General features: G+C 42.2%; 1 protein-coding gene across 2 annotated transcripts in view; it reads left to right on the top strand.

Moving 5' to 3' along the window:
* Positions 1-18,659, top strand: part of MTARC2 (mitochondrial amidoxime reducing component 2) — a 31,584-nt gene extending 12,925 nt beyond the window's left edge. Inside the window, exons 4-8 of one of the 2 annotated variants that reach the window (XM_068541793.1) lie at positions 706-846; positions 12,971-13,032; positions 13,106-13,177; positions 13,878-14,016; positions 18,183-18,659. In XM_068541793.1, coding sequence (XP_068397894.1) covers positions 706-846; positions 12,971-13,032; positions 13,106-13,177; positions 13,878-14,004 — 402 coding nt within the window. In that variant the 3' untranslated portion in view covers positions 14,005-14,016; positions 18,183-18,659. Of the gene's footprint in view, positions 1-705; positions 847-4,639; positions 4,712-12,970; positions 13,033-13,105; positions 13,178-13,877; positions 14,017-18,182 lie in introns of those variants that run through there. The other variant, XM_068541794.1, reaches the window with a different exon arrangement.
* The last annotated feature ends 2,975 nt before the right edge of the window (positions 18,660-21,634 follow it).

The raw sequence follows: 21,634 nt of genomic DNA, 5'->3' as shown, positions 1-21,634 counted from the left end.
TGAAGTTTGATTGGGACTAAATTCAGGTTTCCTAAAAGCACAGAAGCAGACTTTCTCCAAGTCCTCCCTTCGCAGCCAGTGGGGTGTGGTTGTTTCCAGGGCTGAGAAGTCACCTCCTCCTGTGTCAGCTACAGCCCCCAAACCAAAGCCTTTCATTCTGCCGTGAGATGAGATTCAAAATGCACCTCGGGGAGTGTCTCCTCATGATCCCTGGATGAAAATTTCCTTCAATGCAGGGGTTTTTATCTGCTGTGTTCACTGCTATTTCCCCACCTAGAACAGTGCCTAATATACAGTTGGTGCTTAATAAATGCATGTGAGTGAATGGTGTTGATGAAGGAAATCATGGCTAGAGTATAGCTGATTGGCAGGAGACCCTTGCCCTGTCCGGTGATGTTGATGATGTGGCAAGGGGCTCACTGCTGGGCGCCTGAGGGAAGAACAAGAGATGTGGCTGGAGGGTAACATTGGACCTGAGCCTGGCTGCTGCCTTCAGTGTGTGGATGGGGAGCCCCACCTGCGTCCAGGGTGGGCAGGAACCCTGACCTGGCCGTTTCCAAGCCCTCAGTGTCACCTATCCTTCCTGAAAACCACTCTCCCCTTCTGCGCTCAGGTGGTTTTGCTTCTGGATTTTGCTTAGTTGTGCAGTTGGTCTGAGCCATTCCACGGGCAGCGAGGCATGATCGTGCTGTGTCCTTGGCACAGGTGGCCTACCCGGACTGCGGCCCCATTATGATCCTCTCAGAAGCCTCCCTGGAAGATCTGAATACCAGGCTGGAGAAGAAAGTGAAAATGGACAATTTCAGGCCAAATATCGTGGTGGCAGGCAGCAATGCTTTTGAGGAGGTAAGCGGCTTGCTGCTTTTATGCTTGATGCCCAGATGTGCTCCTTAGGCAGTGCCAAGTCAGACCCTCTGAGGTTGGCAGCTGGGGAGGCTCTCCTCCTCCAAGGATCACCTTCGCCTTGTGTGGAGTTGTTCACTTATTACTGCTGTCATCACCTCGCTGGCCTCAGGGGGCTGCTGTTCACTCTCTTCAGTGCTCAGGCCCCAAAGCAAGCAATGGCAACTCCACATTGGAGCAAGTCTGGGACAAGGCTAGAATGTCTAATCATAGCTCAGAGATAACTAATGGGAAAAAAAAAAGATGAAGAGAACAGCCATCTCTCCCTTTCCTGTAGCATCCAGGGGTGCTCAAAGATTTGAGGCTTCTGGAAGCCCCAGACCCCAAAGTGGAGGCCAGGAGGATATAGGAGATCTGCCTGTGAACCAGGACCTGGGGACATTCCATGCTTGGCCTGATTTCTCTTCCAGAGGACCCATATACTCCCCTAAGTAGTTGAAACTAGAAATTTCCACCCTCCAAAGACTCAGCCCCTTGTAGCCGTAAAAGGACAGCCACATCAGAACCCAGTTGTAACCTGCGATCTGTACAAGAAATACATATAGCTGGGTGTTGCTCTGTAATAAGAAGGACCAGGAATCATATTAAACATTGGGAGTCAGCTCAACTTTGTAAGCACTGGAAATAACAACAACAAATACCATTTGCTGGGTGTCAGGCACAGAACCAATGAACGGCTTCATGCAAATTACTTAATTCGATCCTTAGGATCAAAGCCTACAGTCTGTGAAGTCTGTACTATTTTCTCCTTTTTAATAAGGAAACAGAAGCTTGCAGGTGTTACACAGCTTGTCAGGCGTGGAAGTGGTGGCTTTGGATTAGAACCCAAGACTTGCAACTCCAGCTTCTGAGGAGCGGAGGTCATGGTTCCAGTCTAGAGATTCCAAGTAGTTAACTCTGAGGGGAGAGGCTCTTGAATACCTTATCAATTCTTTGCTCCCTTGGGTGACCACACGTTTTTTTGTGTGAGTGAAATGTGCCCCTATTTGCTGGTAAAGTTTGCCTTTTAGGATAAACCTTTGCATGGAGGCTAGTATAAATCCGTGCACATGGAGGTACTTCATATTACTTGATAATGAAAAAAATAGCAATGTATACAGAAGTTGTCTACTTGTTGATATTATCCTGTAGTTTGTTATCTAATTTCTTTAATTTCTCTCTACATTTTTAAAAAATGTTTCTTAATTGATCATCTATCATGGGCCAGGCACTGTGGTCCATAATAAGGGCCCTGGATACAGAGATAAAAAGATACAGATCCTGCCCTTCAGAATTTCCCAACAGGAGAAGAATGGCCAGGAGGCAATGACAGCCCAGCGTGAGGAGTACTTTAATGCACATGCTTAGCAGGTGCCAAGGATGCTTAGAAGTAGGGATGCCTAAATCTGCCTGGAGAAGGGGGGTGTGGGATCAGAGAGGGGTCAAATCAAGCTACAAGCTACCCAGAAGCCATGCTGTGTAGTTGTGTGTGCTGACGAGGGGGAGTGAGGGTCATGGTGGGTAAAGGAGGCCACCAGTTGGGAGGCCTAAAAGCACGACAGGCCATTACATTAAGGGTGCCTGGGAGCATTTCAGAATCATAGGGACACTGGGGGTAAAGGAGAAATGGCATAAGGAGGGTGGACCTGGAGCTGCCTGAAGGCCAGCATGCCGGGGAGTTTGGATTTTATACTGTGGCAATGATTTTGAATGAGGAACTAATTATTGTTTGCATTCATCCAAGAAATATTGCCGAATTGCATGGTATTATGATTTGCACGGTATGACTCTGGCCACTCTCTAGAAAGTGCATGGAAAGTTAGGGAAACTGAGGCAGAAATATCAGTGCCATGCTTCATCCCCAGAGGGAGATTAGCAGGACTTACCTGAAACCTGCATCAGAATCGTGATATGCCTGTGACCGTGTCGGCAGCACCATCCCAGGTGAATCTTGGGCAAACAGTGCCTGAGGAAGCGTTGATTTAGGAGAGGTGAGGGGGCAAGGGTTACGGAGGGGGTGGGAGAAAAAGGGGTGCTGACATTCTCGGACCATCAGCTCCTTGAGGGAAGAGACTTGATTTCTCCCCAGGAATAATCTAGATTTGGTGTGACCTGAAGTGGATAAAATTTGAGGGTGCTCTTTAAGAAAAGAAAATATCAAAACCAAAATTAAGTGCAGGGTCTCAAAAGGGTCTGGGGCTTGAGGCTCAAGCCTCATTAGCGAAATTCCCAGTAAACCCACCTATTTCTCCCCTGTTCTCCTTTCCCATGCTGATGAACAGAGGGTACAGGGTATGGAGTCATTAGACACTTGTTAAACACCGAATGAAATTAGACCCAGTGTTAATAATGCAAGTTACTAAGGACTGATTAGAAATTAGTCCAGGAAGCAAAAATTCTTGCACAGGACTCCTGTAACTGGCCCATTCTTTTCTGAGAAACTTTCTTTTAGGGAATACAATTTTTCTTGATTTGTCTCCCCTGAAGATAATAATTTTAGTTTAAGATCTTGAACCAGAGGAATAAGAAGAAAAGATAATCCCATTCCCGGCTAAAGAATTTTTGCTTTTCTGTAACTTGTCAACTAAGAATTTTTGCTCACCTCTAATTTGTTAAACTGAACCTAAGGCTGATGTAAACCTAACCGTATTCTCTTAGGCAATTTGAGCGGGTGGAGTCTTTTTTTTTTAATATTAAGTGACCTTGTTCTCCCAAGTCCGTTTGTTTAGTCCCGCATTGTGATGGATGGGCTTACAGAAATAGTGCATAAGGTAGAATACTCTTATTTGAATAGAAGAGTCCTCTGGAAATGCACATTAAAAACTCTTTACTATAAAATGATGCTAATGTTGCTGATTTATTCTCCCTTAACTTAAGAAGACAAAGCGTTAAGGGCCTGATGAGTTAACCTGTCTACCGGGCACCATCACACAACTATAACCCTTCCAATTAGTGGGATTCTGTTAAATATTAATGTAAAATGATAATGCAGGTAAATATTTCATAGACCAACTTATAATAAAAAATATAGCAAGCCTAAGCATGGTACAAAAATTCAGGCCATTATCTATTGCAGAATCATAGAGTGATAAGAGGATGCATTGTGCAACATTTACTCTTTGTGACCCAAAGCACTTTGTACTTTTACCGTGTAACTCAGAATAGTAAGCAGATTTTAAAAAGCGGCTTCCTTTGGTCCAGTGTAGTGTGTTTGAATTCTGGGAACGTAGAGCAATCAAGTTTGAAAGTAATAAGATTGACCAATGCTTCTTATCTCTAGTTGACCATTTCCCATATACACCCTGCCCTCACACGTGTAGCCTCCCCCATTATCAACATCACTCACTAGAGAGATACATTTTTTTTTCTTTTTTTTACCAAGGATGGACCTATACTGACATCATCATAATCACCCAAAGTCCATAGTTGACCTTAGGGTTTACTCTCGGTGTTGTACGCATGTGGTGGTCTGCAGGGGCTCCCCTCATCCCTTTATAACATGCCTTTCAAGTAAGGGGTCCCTGTTCTCATCTGGGGAGCTTTTCTGACATCCCCACTTTGATAGGAGCCTCAAGCAAGGACCTCAGGTAAATTAGTCCTGATTTAGAAAAGCTAACATGATGAGCACATGGGAGACAGGAGTCCTGGGTGGAGGGAGCAGTAATACAGTCACATTCCTGAAGAATTTGCCAACGGAGTTAGTGCCTTTACTCAAGGAGATCTCCTTATACATTTGCTTTTTTTGTTTCCATCTCAGTAACTCGAAATATTTGCCACAGAGACTTTTAGGGGCTGAGAAAGAGAGAACAGAAGCATGTGAAGCCAAACCCTAGAGAACTTCGGCCCCTCTCATATCAAGGACAAACTGGAGGACGCTTCTTGGGGCTTCTGTACAGCCTCACAGAGCCCTTTCCATCACTGCATCCACACAGTAAATGAAACACCCCTGAAAGCCCGCAGCAGGAAGACAAGTGGACTTAGAGTGGGAGGGAATGCGTAGAGATCAGCTTGGGCTGTGGTTCCCACACTGGAACAATCCCCATCCCGGGTCCCAGCTGCAGTCTGGGCAGAGGAGCTTTGTAAAGCCCCCTGGTGACTCTGGCTTGAGCCAGGACAGAGACCCTCTGGCCAGGGGTTTTCCTTGGGAGCAAGGTGCTAATCAGCAGGAGCTGCACGTGGCTGGAGACCAGGAGGGCCACGTGGTCCTTCTGTCTCTGTGAGCTTGACCTTAACCTGCTTGAGCATCATTTTCTGATCTTAAAGTGGACAAGTTTTACTAAAGGATTTTAAAGGTTCTTTGCAGCCCTAGAGTTGTACAATTCCTGTTGCCTTTTTCTTCTCTCTGTTAATGTGTGAGTGTGAGTGTGTGTGTGTGTGTGTGTGTGTGTGTGGTCAAAAAGGTACTTTACCACAAAGGTCTCTCAGACCCCCTCTCTGACATGACCTCTTTTGTTGGCTTTTTTTTATTGAAGTATAATTGATTTACACTGTTGTGTTAGTTTCTGGTGTACAGCAAAGTGATTCAGTTATACACACATATATGTATATATATATTCTTTTTCATGTTCTTTTCCATTATAGTTTATTATAAGATATTGAATATAGTCCCCTGTGCTCTACAGTAGGACCTTGTTGTTTATCTATTTTATACATAGTGGTGTGTATCTGTTAATCCCAAATTCCTAATTTATCCCTCCCTCCCTTTCCTCTTTGGTAATCATAAGTTTGTTTTCTATGTCTGTGAGTTTATTTCTGTTTTGTAAATAAGTCCATTTGTATCATATTTTAGATTCCACATTTAAGTGATATCATATGATATTTGTCTTTCTCTGTCTGACTTACTTCACTTAAGTATGATAATCTCTAGGTCCATGTATGTTGTTGCAAATGGCATTATTTCATTTGTTTTCATGGCTGAGTAATATTCCATTGCATATATGTATCACATCTTCTTTATCCATTCATCTGTCAATGGACACTTAGGTTGTTTCCATGTCTTGGCTACTGTGAATAGTGCTGCAATGAACATTGGGGTACATGTATCTTTTCTAATTAGAGTTTTTCTGGATATATGTTAGTTGGCTTTTTTAAAAACAAACACTAATGTTGCACATACTATATTCCAACTTTTAAAAAAAAGTAAGTTAACAAACACGTTTTAATCTTCCTAACAATTGCATGAGGTCTATTTCTCAAGACTCGCCTCACTGTGCTTTTTCTCGTTTATCCGTGGTCCTGAATGCACAAGCCCTTGAGTATGTAAGATCTTGTTGAACTGAATTCAACAAGGGGCAGGGATTTGACCATTGAATTTTGTTCATCATATCTTACCCACCTCTAAGTATGTTATTTTTCAGATCAAGGAGGAAATAAAAGCCTTCGATGACAATAGTACATGGGTATTCCCTTTGAGCAGGTATGATCGCACAGACATACACATTTGAACATCATGAGTAAGGAGTGGCCATGTGCTTTACAAAACAACCCTAGAGATGAGCCCATCGAAGACAGATGTTGAAGCAGAGAAGGTATTGTAGAGGCGGGTAGGAGTCATCGGATGGACCCACCCCCCCATACACCCAACCCTTTCCCTCCATGTCCTCCTGAAGGCTGAGATTCACACACCTGGACCCAGATGCTGAAGAGCAGCCCAGGCTGCTGCCCTTGGGAATCAGAGCTGGCGGCTGCCTCTCCCAGACCCTGCTGTTGGTGGGTTTGGGACCCCCAGCATCTCAGTCAGAAGCTGAACCCCAAGGGGAGACTGGGATCTCTTATTGTCCATGAAGCACTGGAATCCTCAGGACCCTAACCTCCCTGAGAGGAGCCTGGCGTGTGGATGGGACACGAGCAGCCACAACAGCCCCGCAAAGTATCCCTCCATGAATACACATCAGAGAGAGAGGAAGAGCCACATCTCAAGGTCTCTTCTTTCCTTTTTTGTAGCCTGTTACTGGTGTTAGAAAAGTAGGTGACCTCTCCAGGGAACGGAAGCTAGCTTTGCTGGCTTTATCCAGCTTTGGGAAGTCCTTCCCTTCTGCCTGGGTTTTCCAAGTCCAGGTGTCTCCAAAGAGCAACTTCCTCCTGGCACATTTATTATGCATTTAGGTTAACAGAAATGTATCTCCCGTAATTCTGTAGGAGCATACACCAGCTGCTGTGAGGATGAAGTGATTTACTTCTTTGCACAGGGTTGCTTAAACACGGGGTCAGGAGAAAGCCTTGAGGGCATCTGGAACCAGGGCTGCAGAGAAGTAGAAAGCTTCTTGATGATTTAATTCAAGAATCTTTTTAAGATACAGTTAATTTTTTTCTGATTATAAAAGTAATTTTTTAAAGTACCACATCCTCTGTATACAGTTAGAAAAATACAGAAAAATTTAAAGGAGTAAAACTCCCTCACCATCCTACTGTCAAAAAGTAGCCAGCAATAACATTTTATTGTGTTTCCAATATTGTTTGTATGATATTGTATAGATAATTTTGAATTCCACCATTATCACTTCATGGCATGTGGCAAACACATCTCTTATCTTTACAAATTCCTCATCAGCATAGTTTTCATAGTTCCGTATTAGTGCATCACAGAACTATGCAATAACTTATTTAGCCATTCCTGTATCATCGGGCATTTAGGCTATTTTCCATTTCCCCTTACATGAATAATGAACAGCTCTGTAAAACAGTCTCTGTCTACATTTCTAAATTGACTCTTCAGAAATGCTGAATCAGCACTTTAAAGGCTCTCCACATACATTGCCAAATTGCTTTGCAGAAACCCTGCACCAATCTATATTCCCACAAGCTCAGTGGAAGTATGCCCTTTTTCTTGTACTCCTGCCAGCATTGATGTCAATAATCTTTACTTATCTGGTAAGTGAAAAGTCACGTCTCATGTAAGTTGGTGATTCTCAGTGTATTGCATCTAGTGTTAGTCAGTCTGTGAAGGAAGTTTGACCATGAGGTAGAGTTTTACTTCGGCTAAGGAAACATTTCCTGCAAGTTCATATCATAACCAAGATTCTGGAACATTCCTGTTGGCAACAAACATTTATTGAGGGCTTCCTTGGTGCTAATCTCTGAGATGGATGCTAAGATTACCAAAGTGACCTCACTGTGTCTGCCTACAAGGGTCTCAGGACGAAGCAGGATGTATGAGAAGGGCTGTGGTACTGGGAACATAACCATGTTATGTTTCTCTGGAGCCCAGAGAGAAGAGCACGCAGTGCAAGGTATGTGTGTGTATAGGGATCTCGTTGTAGGAAGAATGCCATGGGGTTTCTTTATAGGGAGATTCAAACAGGACATTAAAGAATATCATTTTGCTTGTGTACCTTAAAAATAGAGAAACAGATTTTGGATTGAGATAGCTTAACTGTGCGGTGTAATGGGAAATATCTATTTGGTCTTTGTCCCCTGTTCCTGTCACAGCTCCTAAAACCCTTGGAATTTCCTGACTGACAAGGGTGATAGGAACGTTTTTTGTTAATAACAAGCCCCTTTCAATCACACCTAAGTTTATGGTAATGAGGTGAGTGTCAGGATGGGTGAGGCAGGTCAATAGCTTCAGGAGGGAGCTTGGTCACCAGAAAGACCAAGACATGATTACAGTGTGGAACTTTCAGCCCCACCCCAGACTTCCAGGGAGGGGAGAGGGGCTGCAGGTTGAGTGTAATGATTTAATCAATCATGCCTAAGTAATGAAACCACCATAAAACACCTAAATGATGGGGTTTGGAGAGCTCCTTGATTGGTGATACATCAGGGTGCTGGGAGGGTGGTGCATTTGGGGATGGCACAGAAACTCTGCCTGTGCCCTTCCCCCATACCTTGCCCTGTGCATCTCTTCCATTTGACTGTTCCTGAATTGTATTCTTTATAATAAACTGGTAATTGTAAAGCACTTTCCTGAATTCTGTGAGCTCTTCTAGCAAAATATGGAACCTCAAAGGGGGTCATGGGAACCCTTGATTTATAGCTGGTTGGTCAGCAGTATGGGAGACTTGGGACTTGCAGCTGGCATCTGAAGTGGGGCAGTCTTGTGGGACTGAGCCCTGAACCCATGGGGTCTGTGCTAACTCAGAGCAGTTAGTACCAGAATTGAGTTAAGTTGTTGGACAGCAGTTGGTGTCAAAGAATTGCAGAATTGGTGTTGGATAAGACACCATGTATTTGTTGTCAGAAAGAATCTGAGAAACTTTCTAGACTAAAATGATTTTTTTAAATGTGTTGTTGGGATTATAATGCTTCGTATAAAAAGTAAAATGAAAAAAATAAAAGAAACATTTATTATAAAAAGCAAATAATACTATTTAAACTTGAGGAGCCTTCCAAATATATTGCTATAAATATATACACACAGGTATTTATACAGATTTCTTTTACATAGATGGAATCATCCTACATGTAGTATATATATCTAGGTGTGCTTTTTTCCCTCAGCAACATCTTGAACATTATTCAGCGTTAATAAATGTAGATTCACACCCTCCTTTCTAATGCCCAAACAGTAAGTCTGCATGCATGTAGCCAGCCTCTAGTAGATGACTTTCTGAGCCTATGGTAATCTTGTCCAGTCATTGACACCAAGCCAGAAAATTACTTAAAGATTTCTAGACAAAAAAAATTTTTTTTAATTTACTTATTCATTCCTTCGAATTATCCTAACATAGCTTAAAACTTCTTCTAACAATTGTATGTATGACACAGTATAATGAACTGATGAGTAGCCATTAAAGAATCAGGAGTAGCGGAAGGAAAGCACTGATCATGTATCTGAGATTTGGGAGGGGAAGGGCTCAGGTGGTAGTAGGCGAGCAGGGCCTGAGGTGTAGGTGCCCAAAGGCTCTGTAGCTGTTGGTCTGATTAGAACTGCTGATCTGATCTGTGCTCTTCAGAAGAATTCCTTTGTAGACCACGGAACAGCAGACCCACTCAGGCTTTTGCCCTCTGTCTTTCCTTCTTACTTTCAAATGTCTTGTCTGTCTATGGTTAGTTGGTTATTCAAGAGCTTACCTGGGCCTCCATTCTCACCTGGCACTCTCCTCTCTCTCTCTCTCTCTATATATATATATCCATAGAAAAAGATGGAATATATAGATATATATCTATTTCCTCTCTACAAATATATGTATATATCCATGTATACATGTGTATGTGTATGTATAGCCACAAGTATATATGTATATAATCATAAAACATATATAGAGAGAACCATAACATATATAGAGAATGATGGATAAATATTCTCTCCATATAGCTATTACCTCTCTCTAAATATATGTATATAGCTGTGTGTGTATAGCCATACAGAGAGAGAGAGAGAGAGATTAATCTCCTGGCGTACCTTTAGTGTTTTTCTGGGCACATGCCCATATGCACTCCAGTGAAGGTCTCCAATAAACAGACCTCCTCCCCTGTGTTGTTCTGTGTGTTCCTCACCAACCACTCCAAGCCCTTCTTTTATGTCTTTCTCTGGATGCTTCTTGTGATAGGAAACCATGTAGTCTTAATTTAGTGTTTACAAAATGCCTGCAAATTAATAGTAAATTCTCAGGATTCTTCCACAAGCTGAGCCCTTTATGTATAGTACTTTCCCCTTCCTCCCTGCTTTCTTTCTTCCTTTCCTTTCTTCTTCCATCTCAAAAACTCCATGGTTTTTTGTGTTCGTTCTAAATGGCCTGGATTTTGCCAGACTGCAGAGAGGCTGCTTACCAGCAGGGGGAGCTGTAAACTCTTGGAGCTGTTTCTGTGCTTAGGGAAGACACCTCGGGTGCCTGGTAGAATGTAACGGAAAATTTAATTTCCTATACTATTTAATTTAAATTTATTTTTTCAATAATTTAAAATGTATTATTATTTTCTCTAATAACATAATTAATAATTTCATTTAAATTAATTTGCTTAGTGCATTTTTTTTTTTTACTGCAAATAAGGCTTTACACAAAAATGCTGACAATCAGATCAGGATGGGTGATGTTATCATATAAACTGATTAATATTTTAGGAGGTAATTAGAACTGGCATTTGGGGGGCTTCATACAATTCATATGAAAACGGGTAATTTGTTATTCTAAACTGGGTACTTAAGTTGTGTAATAGCGTTGAGCAGATTAAATGTCTTGTTAAAGTAGGAAACCTAACTGAACTTTTCAGACTTCCTGCTTTATATCACAGTCACGAGGCCGACTTTCCACAGATAACGTTGTTTTGAAATATGAGATTGCTCAGCCCTTGTAAAAAGAAATTGAACGTTAGCGGGGGTGGGGGGCTACTTGGAAAGCTGACGGGGGGCGAGGTTCGGCCCGGGCTGCCTGATGGGCTCACGTTCCTGTGGCCGCAGCGCCCTCGTGTGGCGAAGTGCGTCCAGCCTTTTTAGCCGCTTCCAGGCCAGGGTACCACAAGACCCATCGCTTCCCGAGGCAGGAGCTGTTATTACTGGTCATAGTCCACCTTCCTCCAGGAGGTTAGCTAGGCACTATGGCTGTCTTGCAGTTTTGCGTTTGAACATTGCTTGTAAAAAGTCCTGGCTAGGCTATAGAGATTCCATTTTACGTAATGTGGGTTTGCCTTTTACAAGGGTTGCATAGTTCACCCCTCAACGGGTTGTTTGGAACGCGGAGTTTATTTCCGCACAGCAACAGTTTCATAAATGATGGCTGGGAACCCAGGGCATTCACAGAGACCTCCTTACTTCAGTCATATCCCGCAGGAGATTTCTGAGTTGGGAAGACCCAGTTAGGTACTGGACTTCCTTTTGTGCCTTGGCTGAATCACCCCTATAGGCCCTGGGGGGTTAGTGTATCCCTGAAGGAGGACCCTAGCATGATTGGAGCCTGGTCATCAGTGGCGAGGGGGAAATGTTACATGAGAGGCCCCACGCCCTGCTCTGCCCTGCTTCCTGCGGGGACAGACTGCTCTCCTCTCCTGTCCCTGGGGGAGTGAGCCCAGCGGGTGAGAGGAATAGATGCCTCATTGCCTCACTTAGAGGCTGATTTCTCACCAAATCTGTTAGACCCACGGTCTCCGAAAACCTCACTTGGGTTGAGATCAGGAAACAGTTTTTCAAGGGTCATTTTTTTTTGCATCTAGTTATAAGTACTGTTGGCCTATGGAGCCTGGAGTGAAGCCCCATTCCCCGATGCCTCCCGCCTCTCCTCCGGCGGCCTGGACAAAGGATTGTCCTGTGAAATTCAAGCTTTGCAGATAGATGGCTTTCCTGTTAACAAGAGAGACCTGTAACATACCCTCCTCGTATATATATGTGTATATGTATGTGTATATATGTATATATAAAGTAATCTGTATAACCTCCATATATGTGTGTATATATGTATGTATGTATGTGTGTGTGTAGATAGATATATAGATAGGTATAGTTAGAAGCTGGGTGTTTAAAAGTCCTGCTTCAGAATCAGAAAGGTTTTCAAACCTAGCTGCTGCAACCCTGAGAAAAGTTTTTAATCTCTCTTTGCCTCCTTATCTTTGTGTAAAAATGAGACCATAAGAGTACCTCCCTCAAAGTCGTGAGGTTTGATGGAAGCCCTGAGGCAGACGTTGGCAGGACCTACCACGGTTCAAGGGTGGGAAAGCAAAGCAGGGCCGGCGGCCGTGACTGGCCAGAGCCGGGGGCAGGCAGCCGCTCTGAGGAGGTGGAGGTGCTGGATGGATGAGTCTCAGAACTGACTTTTCTTGGGTCATGTCCCACTCATCAAAGAACCATCAGATTGTAACTTGGCTTCCATTGTAGCTTAGCAAAAGGAAAGAGTGGGCAGTCTTGCAAGCTTTCCGCTTCTCATTATATATCATTAACTTGACCTGGAGTTGTTTACTGTCCTCATGGCAAACTACCCACTAGAGAAGATCTATTTTTGCTGTGCTGAAAGGGGCAGGCTCCTGAGACCAAGTCAAGGGCTAGATCCTGGTCTCACCAACACACTGCCTCCATTATTTAAGTCCTTTTGGGGGAATACTTCGTGGCATCCTCTTGCACTGCTTTCTTCTGCTAGCTTCATAGGACCAGCCAAAGAATAAACTGCTATAAAGACTGTTGAAGCCTTAATTCAAAAAATACCTTTTCCTTTTCTCCTAGGACACCTGGGGTGAACTCCTCATTGGCGACGTAGAAATGAAAAAGGTCTTGGCTTGTCCCAGGTAAGGACTCTCTGGGGCGCAGCATGCTCAACGGTTCTTAACTGTCCCCTAACCCTTTGTTATTGTGTGACAGGTGCATTATGACCACGGTGGACCCAGATACCGGAGTGATCAACAGGAAGGAGCCACTGGAAACCCTGAAAAGGTAGAACATCCACGTGTCCAGTGTATTTTTATATTATCCCCATCCTTTGAACCGCTTATGGCTGTAGGTGCTCTGTCTGGGCAACTTTCTGCTCTCTGCTCGTTTTGTGTCTGTTGTTTAATGTACGTGAGTACTTGTGGCTTTCTCTTTTTTTTCTAGATGGATCTTCGAGTGCTTTGGACAAATTTTTAATTGTATAATCCTACATTTTGCAATTTTTGTCTCTCTCATCAATTTTTAATAACCTTTACATGTGTATTTCCAAATTAAGACCTCGAGTCATTTTATTTTTATTGCAACTCACATTTATTTGATAGAATCAATAGCAAGAATATGAGATTTGTTGAGGAAGCCTGGAGTTCAGGGCAGGTCCATTTTGAGATTGTACGGGCATTTATTTCCATGAGTTGTGAAGCTGGAAGTGCACATGCAAACAAAGTATTTATTTTAAGTAACACGTACAAGTTTCTTCTTTTGGGCTCAAAACGAAGCCATAGAAAAGCTGTTTAGACTCTCAGGATACTTCTAGAAAAACCAGGATTATTTGCAGTTTGACTAATTGCCAAGACTTCTCTGTCCACATTTTAGAAAAGGCTTGCTGCTTATTTATACAGAACCTGAGAATGAACGCTTGAATTCCACTGAGAGCACTTAGATTATTTCCTCTGTGTGCCTAAGGGTGAATTTTTGCTTCTTTCAGCTACCGCCTGTGTGATCCTTCCGAGAAGCCAATTTACCAGTCATCCCCACTTTTTGGGATGTATTATTCGGTGGAAAAAATTGGAAGCCTGAAAGTTGGTGACCCCGTGTACCAGATGGTACAGTGACAGGTCCACTAGGTAAAGGGCAGTCTTTGCTTCTGGAATGCAGTGCCTTGAAGCCATGGCCACATTTTCTTGTGTTGAGATGCTTTTACGTTTTGCTACTTTAACTCTTGGGAGAATGAACAGTTTGTGCTCTGATCTTTGGAGCTGGAAAATGCCCTTTATTTTTATTCCCCGCAGCAATCAGTATTCTTGCAGCCTCCTCCACCTCACTTTCCCATCCAATTATAAAATGTGGATGCAGGAGCCCCAGCAGAAAGACAGGTTTGGGTCCCAGTTCACTAGGGAATATCATGAAGGAATAAGAAAGTGAAGGTGAGCGGTTCTGGAGAGTTCTGTATTTATTTTTTGTGTCTGTGATAGAAAAGTGAAGGGGAAATGTATAGACTATTCAAAGTCAACTTGGGGGAAATATGTTAAATCAAATGCTTGTTATCAAATGTATTTTTAAAATGTGATTTAAAGTGTGAAAAATATCAGTGCAACAAGGTCCCTGGATTCTGAATCTTAAGGAAGAAAACAGTGTTCTCACGTTGAGTTCATTGGGCCAAATAAAATTCAGACTCCTGGAGCGTAATGCCTACCCCCCAAATTATAGGAATGAGAAAGTCAGTCAGAAGACCTCAAATTGAAGACTATAAGTAACTCTTCTCATAAAATCCATAACCCCGATCTTAAAGTCCCTTCATCTCCAAAACTCTTGACCATTCTTCTCTTTAATTCTGACCCGGCTTTCACACCTTCTTGCCTGACCATCCTTCAGGACAACGTGGCACAGTGGTTTAGACAGTCGAGATCGATCCTTAGGCAGACTTGGGTTTATAATCCTAGCAGTTCCCTTTCCTAACTCTGTTGAGTTATTTAATCCCTCTGTCCCTCTAAGCCTCAGTACTCTTACCTGCAAAGTGGGAGTAAAAATAGTACTCACCAAAACAACCAATACAAGTTATTCTGAGGGTTAATTCATATGAAGTTGTAGCATTGCATGGAAAGTGGTCCATACATATTAGCTACGATCTTTATTGTCATCTTTGCAACAAGTACTCCATGTAGGGCCCAGTCTCAGGTGCCATAGTGAATAGAAAGATGAGACATGCTGGGCAAAAAAGAAAGAAACTTCTCCTGGCTATGGTCAGGCATGTACATAACCATATTACATCTTTCATATTACATCATACATACATGTTACATATTACATATTTCATCAGTCCGAGGATGCCTATTTTCCCCACGTCTTAAAACCTCTGAAATCAGAAAGCTTCTTATAACATTTCAGGGTGTCTTCTAGAAAAACCTTGGTGTGCACAGAATAATGTATCTTAGGGTTGATGTATCTTGGATTTGATGAAATACAGTAAATGCTAGAGAAAAAAATTGGGAAAGTCCCAAGTGCCTACCATTTCTAAAAGCATCTGGGGAAAATGGACCCAAGCCTGAGTCTTCTAGCTTGAGTGGAACCGATCCTGAGTCCCTGCTGGTCAGGCCACCGTTCACAGGACCTGGATGGTTACCTGAGCCAATATCTTTCACATGTTGTCTGCATTTGAAGGACCCAGTGGCCTCTGAGGTACCTTAACAGTTAGGGGTCCTCTGTATTGCTCAGTCTCAAACCTCCTCAAGATCAGATCCTGTTGTGTTGCAGTGGACGGAGGTGAGGAACACCTGTGTTTCACTCACATTCAGCCGTTTCCAATGTCTTAGCTCCCAGAGCCCTTGTGTTAGAAAGCCTAAGATAATGTGTTATCTTTTGTAGTCCTTCTAGGGTCTCTGTGAGATAGATGTGATAATCAGCATTTTCAGGGGCAAGAAACAAAGGCTCAGATAGGTCAGCTGACTAAGAGGAGGCTTGAAGCCTATTATAGGTTCTTGAAAGTTAGTTTGCCGGTAAAGGTCGCTGTGGAAACTGTGTAAGTCCAAATCATGATCAAAACGGTGCTTTTGGAAGATCGTCCTGAGAGCCATGTGTGGAATGGACAGGAGGCAGGTGAGAGGGGAGGGGAAAGGCCAGGCAGGGGTGACAGCATGTGATTTAAATCGGGTGGAGGTCACAGGCGCGGAGAGGCAGGGTGGCGTGCCCAGATGCTCAGCATGACGTGGGTGCTATTTGCCCTTTGGTCCTAAGCTCCTTTTCAGCTCTTTTAAATCACTTTTCAGCTTTTTTATCACCACTCCCCTGCCAAACCCTGAGCGCTTCCCGATGGCTCTCTCCTGCTTCTCTGCTCTGAACATTCTTCTACCCCATGAGTGCCCTGAGTGCCAGCCCCTCAGAGACCCATCCAGGGAATGTGGTCATCCCTGCTGCCCGCCCCCGCAGGGCACCGAGAGGTTTCCTCTCTGGTGGGCATTTCTGTTGGGCTTTAAAAATAACAACGTTGCTCCCCTACTTTGATTGTAAGCCTACTGTAGTTTCTGATTCTGGAGGGTCTCCTTTATCCAACAGGTTGATTAAAGCCATTAAGAAAAATTGCTGTTAATACTTGCACCAGGGTTAGTTGAGTTGTTTTTTTAAATCCATTTAAAATATAATTATACAAAAGTTTGTCTGTTCCATTATAAATGCAATTCATATTCATCACAGCAAATTTAGAAGACACCAGAAATGTAGAAGAAAAAATCACCCATTGTTACCACTTGTAAATTTTATTTTGGTTTGTTTTTTGTCTGTTTAAGGTAGCCATGATCTATAGTATATCATGATCTATATGATTATATATCATATATAATGCAGATATATATTATATATAATTTATATATATACAAATATATATCTGTCGACTGAAGAAAAATACACAACCTAATAGTTGTGAGTTAAGTCTTATTGGGGGATCTTACTGAGGATATAGCCTGGGAGCCAGCCTCTGAGCTAGCTCTGAGGAAATGCTCTGAAGAGATAAGGGAGAAGCCAGGATATATATGAGTTTTTTGCTGGGAAAAAAAAAAAATGTAGTCGAACTTCAAAAGATGACTGCTCATCACAAAGAGTACACATCTCAAGTTAATGATTTGAGTGCTTTTCTGCCTGTGGGAAGATGCAAGAGTCTGGGCTCATTGAAATTATTCCTTAGTTATGCACCTTAATGATCTAGGGCCAGTATTCAAAGCACAGAACGCCTTCTGTTTTTCTCCATCCTGAATTCTCCTCAGGGCACACCTTGGGCTTCTGCAGCTGCTGATGGCTTGATCCTCGTAGAACCAGAATGGTGGGCAACATTTTTTGTTTACTGGAAGGGCAGGCAACATTCCCTGGCCACATATCATATGATATATGTACACACACATATATATGTATATCTATGAACTATTATGAATATGTATCTATGAATTACAAACTAGGTATCATAAGCACTTTCATAGTCCTCCAACCTATTAAAATGTCATTTTTTTAAAAATAAATAAATTTATTTATTTATTTATTTTTTAATCTGGCTGCGTTGGGTCTTCATTGCTGCGCGTGGGCTTCCTCTAGTTGCAGCGAGCGGGGGCTACTCTTCTTTGTGGTGCGTGGGCTTCTCACTGCGGTGGCTTCCTTTGTGGCGGAGCACGGGCTCTAGGCGTGCAGGCTTCAGTAGTTGCGGCACGTGGGCTCGGTAGTTGTGGCTCGCGGGCTCTAGAGCGCAGGCTCAGTAGTTGCGGTGCACAGGCTTAGTTGCTCCGCGGCATGTAGGATCTTCCCGGACCAGGACTCGAACCTGTGTCCCCTGCATTGGCAGGCAGATTCTTAACCACTGCGCCACCAGGGAAGTCCTAAAATGTCATTTTTGATGGCTTCATAACATTACGTGACACTGTTTAAACACCATTTTACAGTATTTGACACTCGAACTATATCCAATTTTGTTATCAATAATATTCTAGTATATGCCGTTATATGCAGAGCATTTTAAAATTGTTTTCCTATAAGTTAGGTTTCTAAAGGTGGAATTATTGCCTCGTGGGGTGTCGGCATATTTTTTAGCATCTTGACCAATTGCTTTCCAAAGGGTTCTTCCCATCTGCACCCCGACCTGTCATATGAGAGAGAGATCCCTGGCTCTGGCCTTTGCCGAGGTAATTTGGTACAGGACATAGTTTATATTTCGTGCATTTTAACCTCAATAAGTGACTGGTTTGTGCATGTTTGAGTTATTTATGACTGATAAGAGAAACAGCCAGATAAGTAGAGATTCTTACAATTTTTTCAGGTTTCAGCATCCCGGAGGCACTGATTCGGATTTTAATGACCACAGCAGCACCTCCTGGGCAAATTCTTGTTACCCAGCCTGTGACCATCTTGATCGTAGAAATGAATCTCTTTTTGGAGTTAACAGATGCTCTGAGTTAATGCAAGGAAAGTATGAGAGGTGATTTGGGAATAAGAACATATGTAGATTTTAGATAATGAAGACTTTTAAAATAAATAAAACTGCCGATAAAATTAATGTTATGGTAGCTACTGCACTTCTCCAATCCCTGACATTAATATTGATGAATAAAGAAACTCTAAAGGACAAAATAATGCCATTTGCAGCAACATGGATACAACTAGAGATCATCATATGAAGTGAAGTAAGTCAGAAAGAGATAGACAAATACCATATGATATCACTTATATGTGTAACCTAAAATATGGCACAAATGAACCTATTTACAAAACAGAAACAGACTCACAGACATAGAGAACAGACTTATGGTTGCCAAGGGGGATGGGGGAGGGAGAGGGATGGACTGGGAGTTTGGGGTTGGTAGATACAAACTGTTACATTTAGAATGGATAAACAAGGTCTTAATGTATAGCATAAGGAACTGTATTCAATATCCTGTGATAAACCATAATGGAAAATAATATAAAAAGAGAATGTAAAAAAAAAGTTTAAAGAATCAGCTAAAAAGCTACACAGTTTTTTTGAATGTTTATATTTTATTACCCATCGTTCTGTGTTTTAGGAAACACGGGAAACAACAGGTTTCCTAATATACCTTTACATGTTAACATACAAATTCCTATTAGTGACATGTTAACACACAGATTCTTACTGATTGGTTTTTACATTGCTATTGAGTCCTGTTGACTTTTTGCTTGTGTGGTTTTGACCCCACCATTACGGAATCGGGTTTTATTTGAGAATGGAAATTATTCTGTAGACTTTGCTTCTATATTTGATTATGCCTCTTTTAAGCCAGGTAAAAGTAATTGTAACTGACAAATACACCAAGTATGAATTCCAAGTACGATAAAGAAGAGAATGGGATTTGAAAGAGAATGAAATTTTGACAGTAAGAGTAGGAGGATGGAATCACGAACCTATTCTTTTAGATGCCAGTGATTTTTTAACTATTTTGGTATGACTAGAACAAGAATTCTCACTGATGTAATATGAGAATGAATGAACTCACAATTTTGTGGTTTCTTTAATATTAATAAATGTGATTCTCAATTGTACTTTTTCTTTGGTATTTCTGAGTCTGCTTCCAGGGCTTTTCTCATTTTGTATTAAAGCTTCAGTCACTGTCATTCGTTGTTCTTTACCCTTTCTGATAGACTAGCAGAGATGCAGTCGGACTACACAGAGGTTACCTCCTGTCATTGGTGGGGTAGGGCCATCATAACCTACACAGATAGCCCGTCCGAGGCGTGATGGCCAGTGACTGCCCAGGGACTGCCTGGTGCCCTGTGAGGAACAGCTGTTCCTTCCTTCTCCACTCTCCTTTGCTGGGTTCTGGGACTGAAATTCACCTCCACTGCCAGTACCCTGTGAGGTAAAAGTGTTAACTTAGCTATATCCCTGGGTGAAGTTTGGAAATGATGAAATTGAAAAATCATGCTCACTTTAAAGTCAACCGTTAAAGTAGAGAAGCAACTTTTTTTCCTGTTAAATTTCCGAAGAGAAATCAGGGAGGGAAGTAAACAGAAGTTAACAAAATTTAGTGCCCCTGAGCTGCCCTTTCTGTGGAGCATATGGAGCTCAAGTCCTGGCCGTCCTGTGCTGTGTTGCTGTTCACTCTGTCCCCCCAACCCGCCCCCCACCGCCCCACCACTGCTTCCCCTCCGCCCCCCCATGGTGCACATCACCACCAGTAAACCTTTCTTCTGGGGAAGCTAGATTCATGCAAGGCCCTTCTTCCTCCAGCTCATTCCTGGAAGAGGCCAGATCACTGAAGAGCCCTAACGCCTGAAGCAGCACTGGCCTCTGTGCTCTGAACTCAGTTCCTGGATTTCACAGGAGTGGGGAGGGAGGGCGTACCTGGAGTGGGAGGAGGAAAGGAAGGACAGATATACTCTGTTTAGGCCTAAATATTTATGGTGGGGAACAATGTCCAAGGACAGATCTTTGCTCAGCACTGAAAGGCCCTGAGGTGTGTTGCCATCTGGGGAAAGAGGATTCACTGTCCTTTGGAAACTGACCCTTCTGTGATGTAAGACACCCTCTATCTGCATGGATGAGTTTGATGAGGTCTTGTACCATCCTGGACCGTGTGCTGAGCTTGAGCCTGAGAACAACTCTCTCCTTAGCCAAACCTTACTCAAGCTCCTCTGAGCCCTCTTCTTGCCTGGGCTTCCACCTTGGCTATAGCCTTGTCAGACCTGCCTAGCCCAGTTTTAACAAGAATCCTGCTAAGCCCATTTTTTGAGAGAATCCCTACCTTTGATGTCTCCGCTTAGTAATTTTTCAGCCACTCACCCCCTCACTGTGCCCCTTGGCTATACATCCCCAGATGTCTTTGCTGTATTCAGAGTTGAGCCCTATTGTAATGACCTCTATTAAAATAGTTTTATTTTTCTAATTGACATATAACATTGTATTAGTTTAAGGTGCACAACATAGTGATTTGATATGTATACATATAAATGAAATGATATGTATACATATAAATGAAATGATATGTGTGTGTATAAATGAAATGATATGTGTATATATAAATGAAATGATATGTGTATGTATAAATGAAATGATATGTGTATGTATAAATGAAATGATATCTGTATATATAAATGAAATGATATGTGTATATATTAATGAAATGATATGTGTATGTATAAATGAAATGATATATGTGTGTGTAAATGAAACCACAATAAGTTTAGTGAACATCCATTACCTCATATAGTTACAATATTTTTTCTTGTGATGAGAACTTTTAAGATCTAATATCTTAGCAATTTTTAAATATACAATACAGCATTGTTATATATGATCACCATGCTGTACATTGCATCCCCAGGACTTATTTTTCTTATAACTGGAAGTTTGTACTTATTGACCACCTTCACCCATTTTGCACACCCCAACCCTATGTCTGGCAACCACCAATCTGTTCTCTGTATCTATGAGCTTGGTTTTTTAGATTCCAATTATAAGTGAAATCATACTGTATTTGTCTTTCTCTGTCTGACATACTTCACTTAGTATAATGCACTCGAAGTCCACCCATATTGTCACAAATGGAAGGATTTCCTTTTTTTTAATGCTTGAATAATATCCCATTGTATATATATACACCACAACTTCTTTCTCCATTCATCAGTCTATGGACACTTAGGTTGTTTACATGTCTTAGTGATTGTAAATAATGCTGCAGTGAACCTGGGGGTGTAGATGTCTTTTCACGATAGTGATTTTGTTTCTTTCAGATGTATACCCAGAAGTGGAATTGC

The sequence above is a fragment of the Eschrichtius robustus genome, chromosome 3, assembly GCF_028021215.1.
Source record: "Eschrichtius robustus isolate mEscRob2 chromosome 3, mEscRob2.pri, whole genome shotgun sequence".
Classification (NCBI taxonomy): domain Eukaryota; kingdom Metazoa; phylum Chordata; class Mammalia; order Artiodactyla; family Eschrichtiidae; genus Eschrichtius; species Eschrichtius robustus.
Note: the sequence above shows the minus strand (reverse complement) of the source record. Positions and strands in the feature narration are given on the sequence as shown.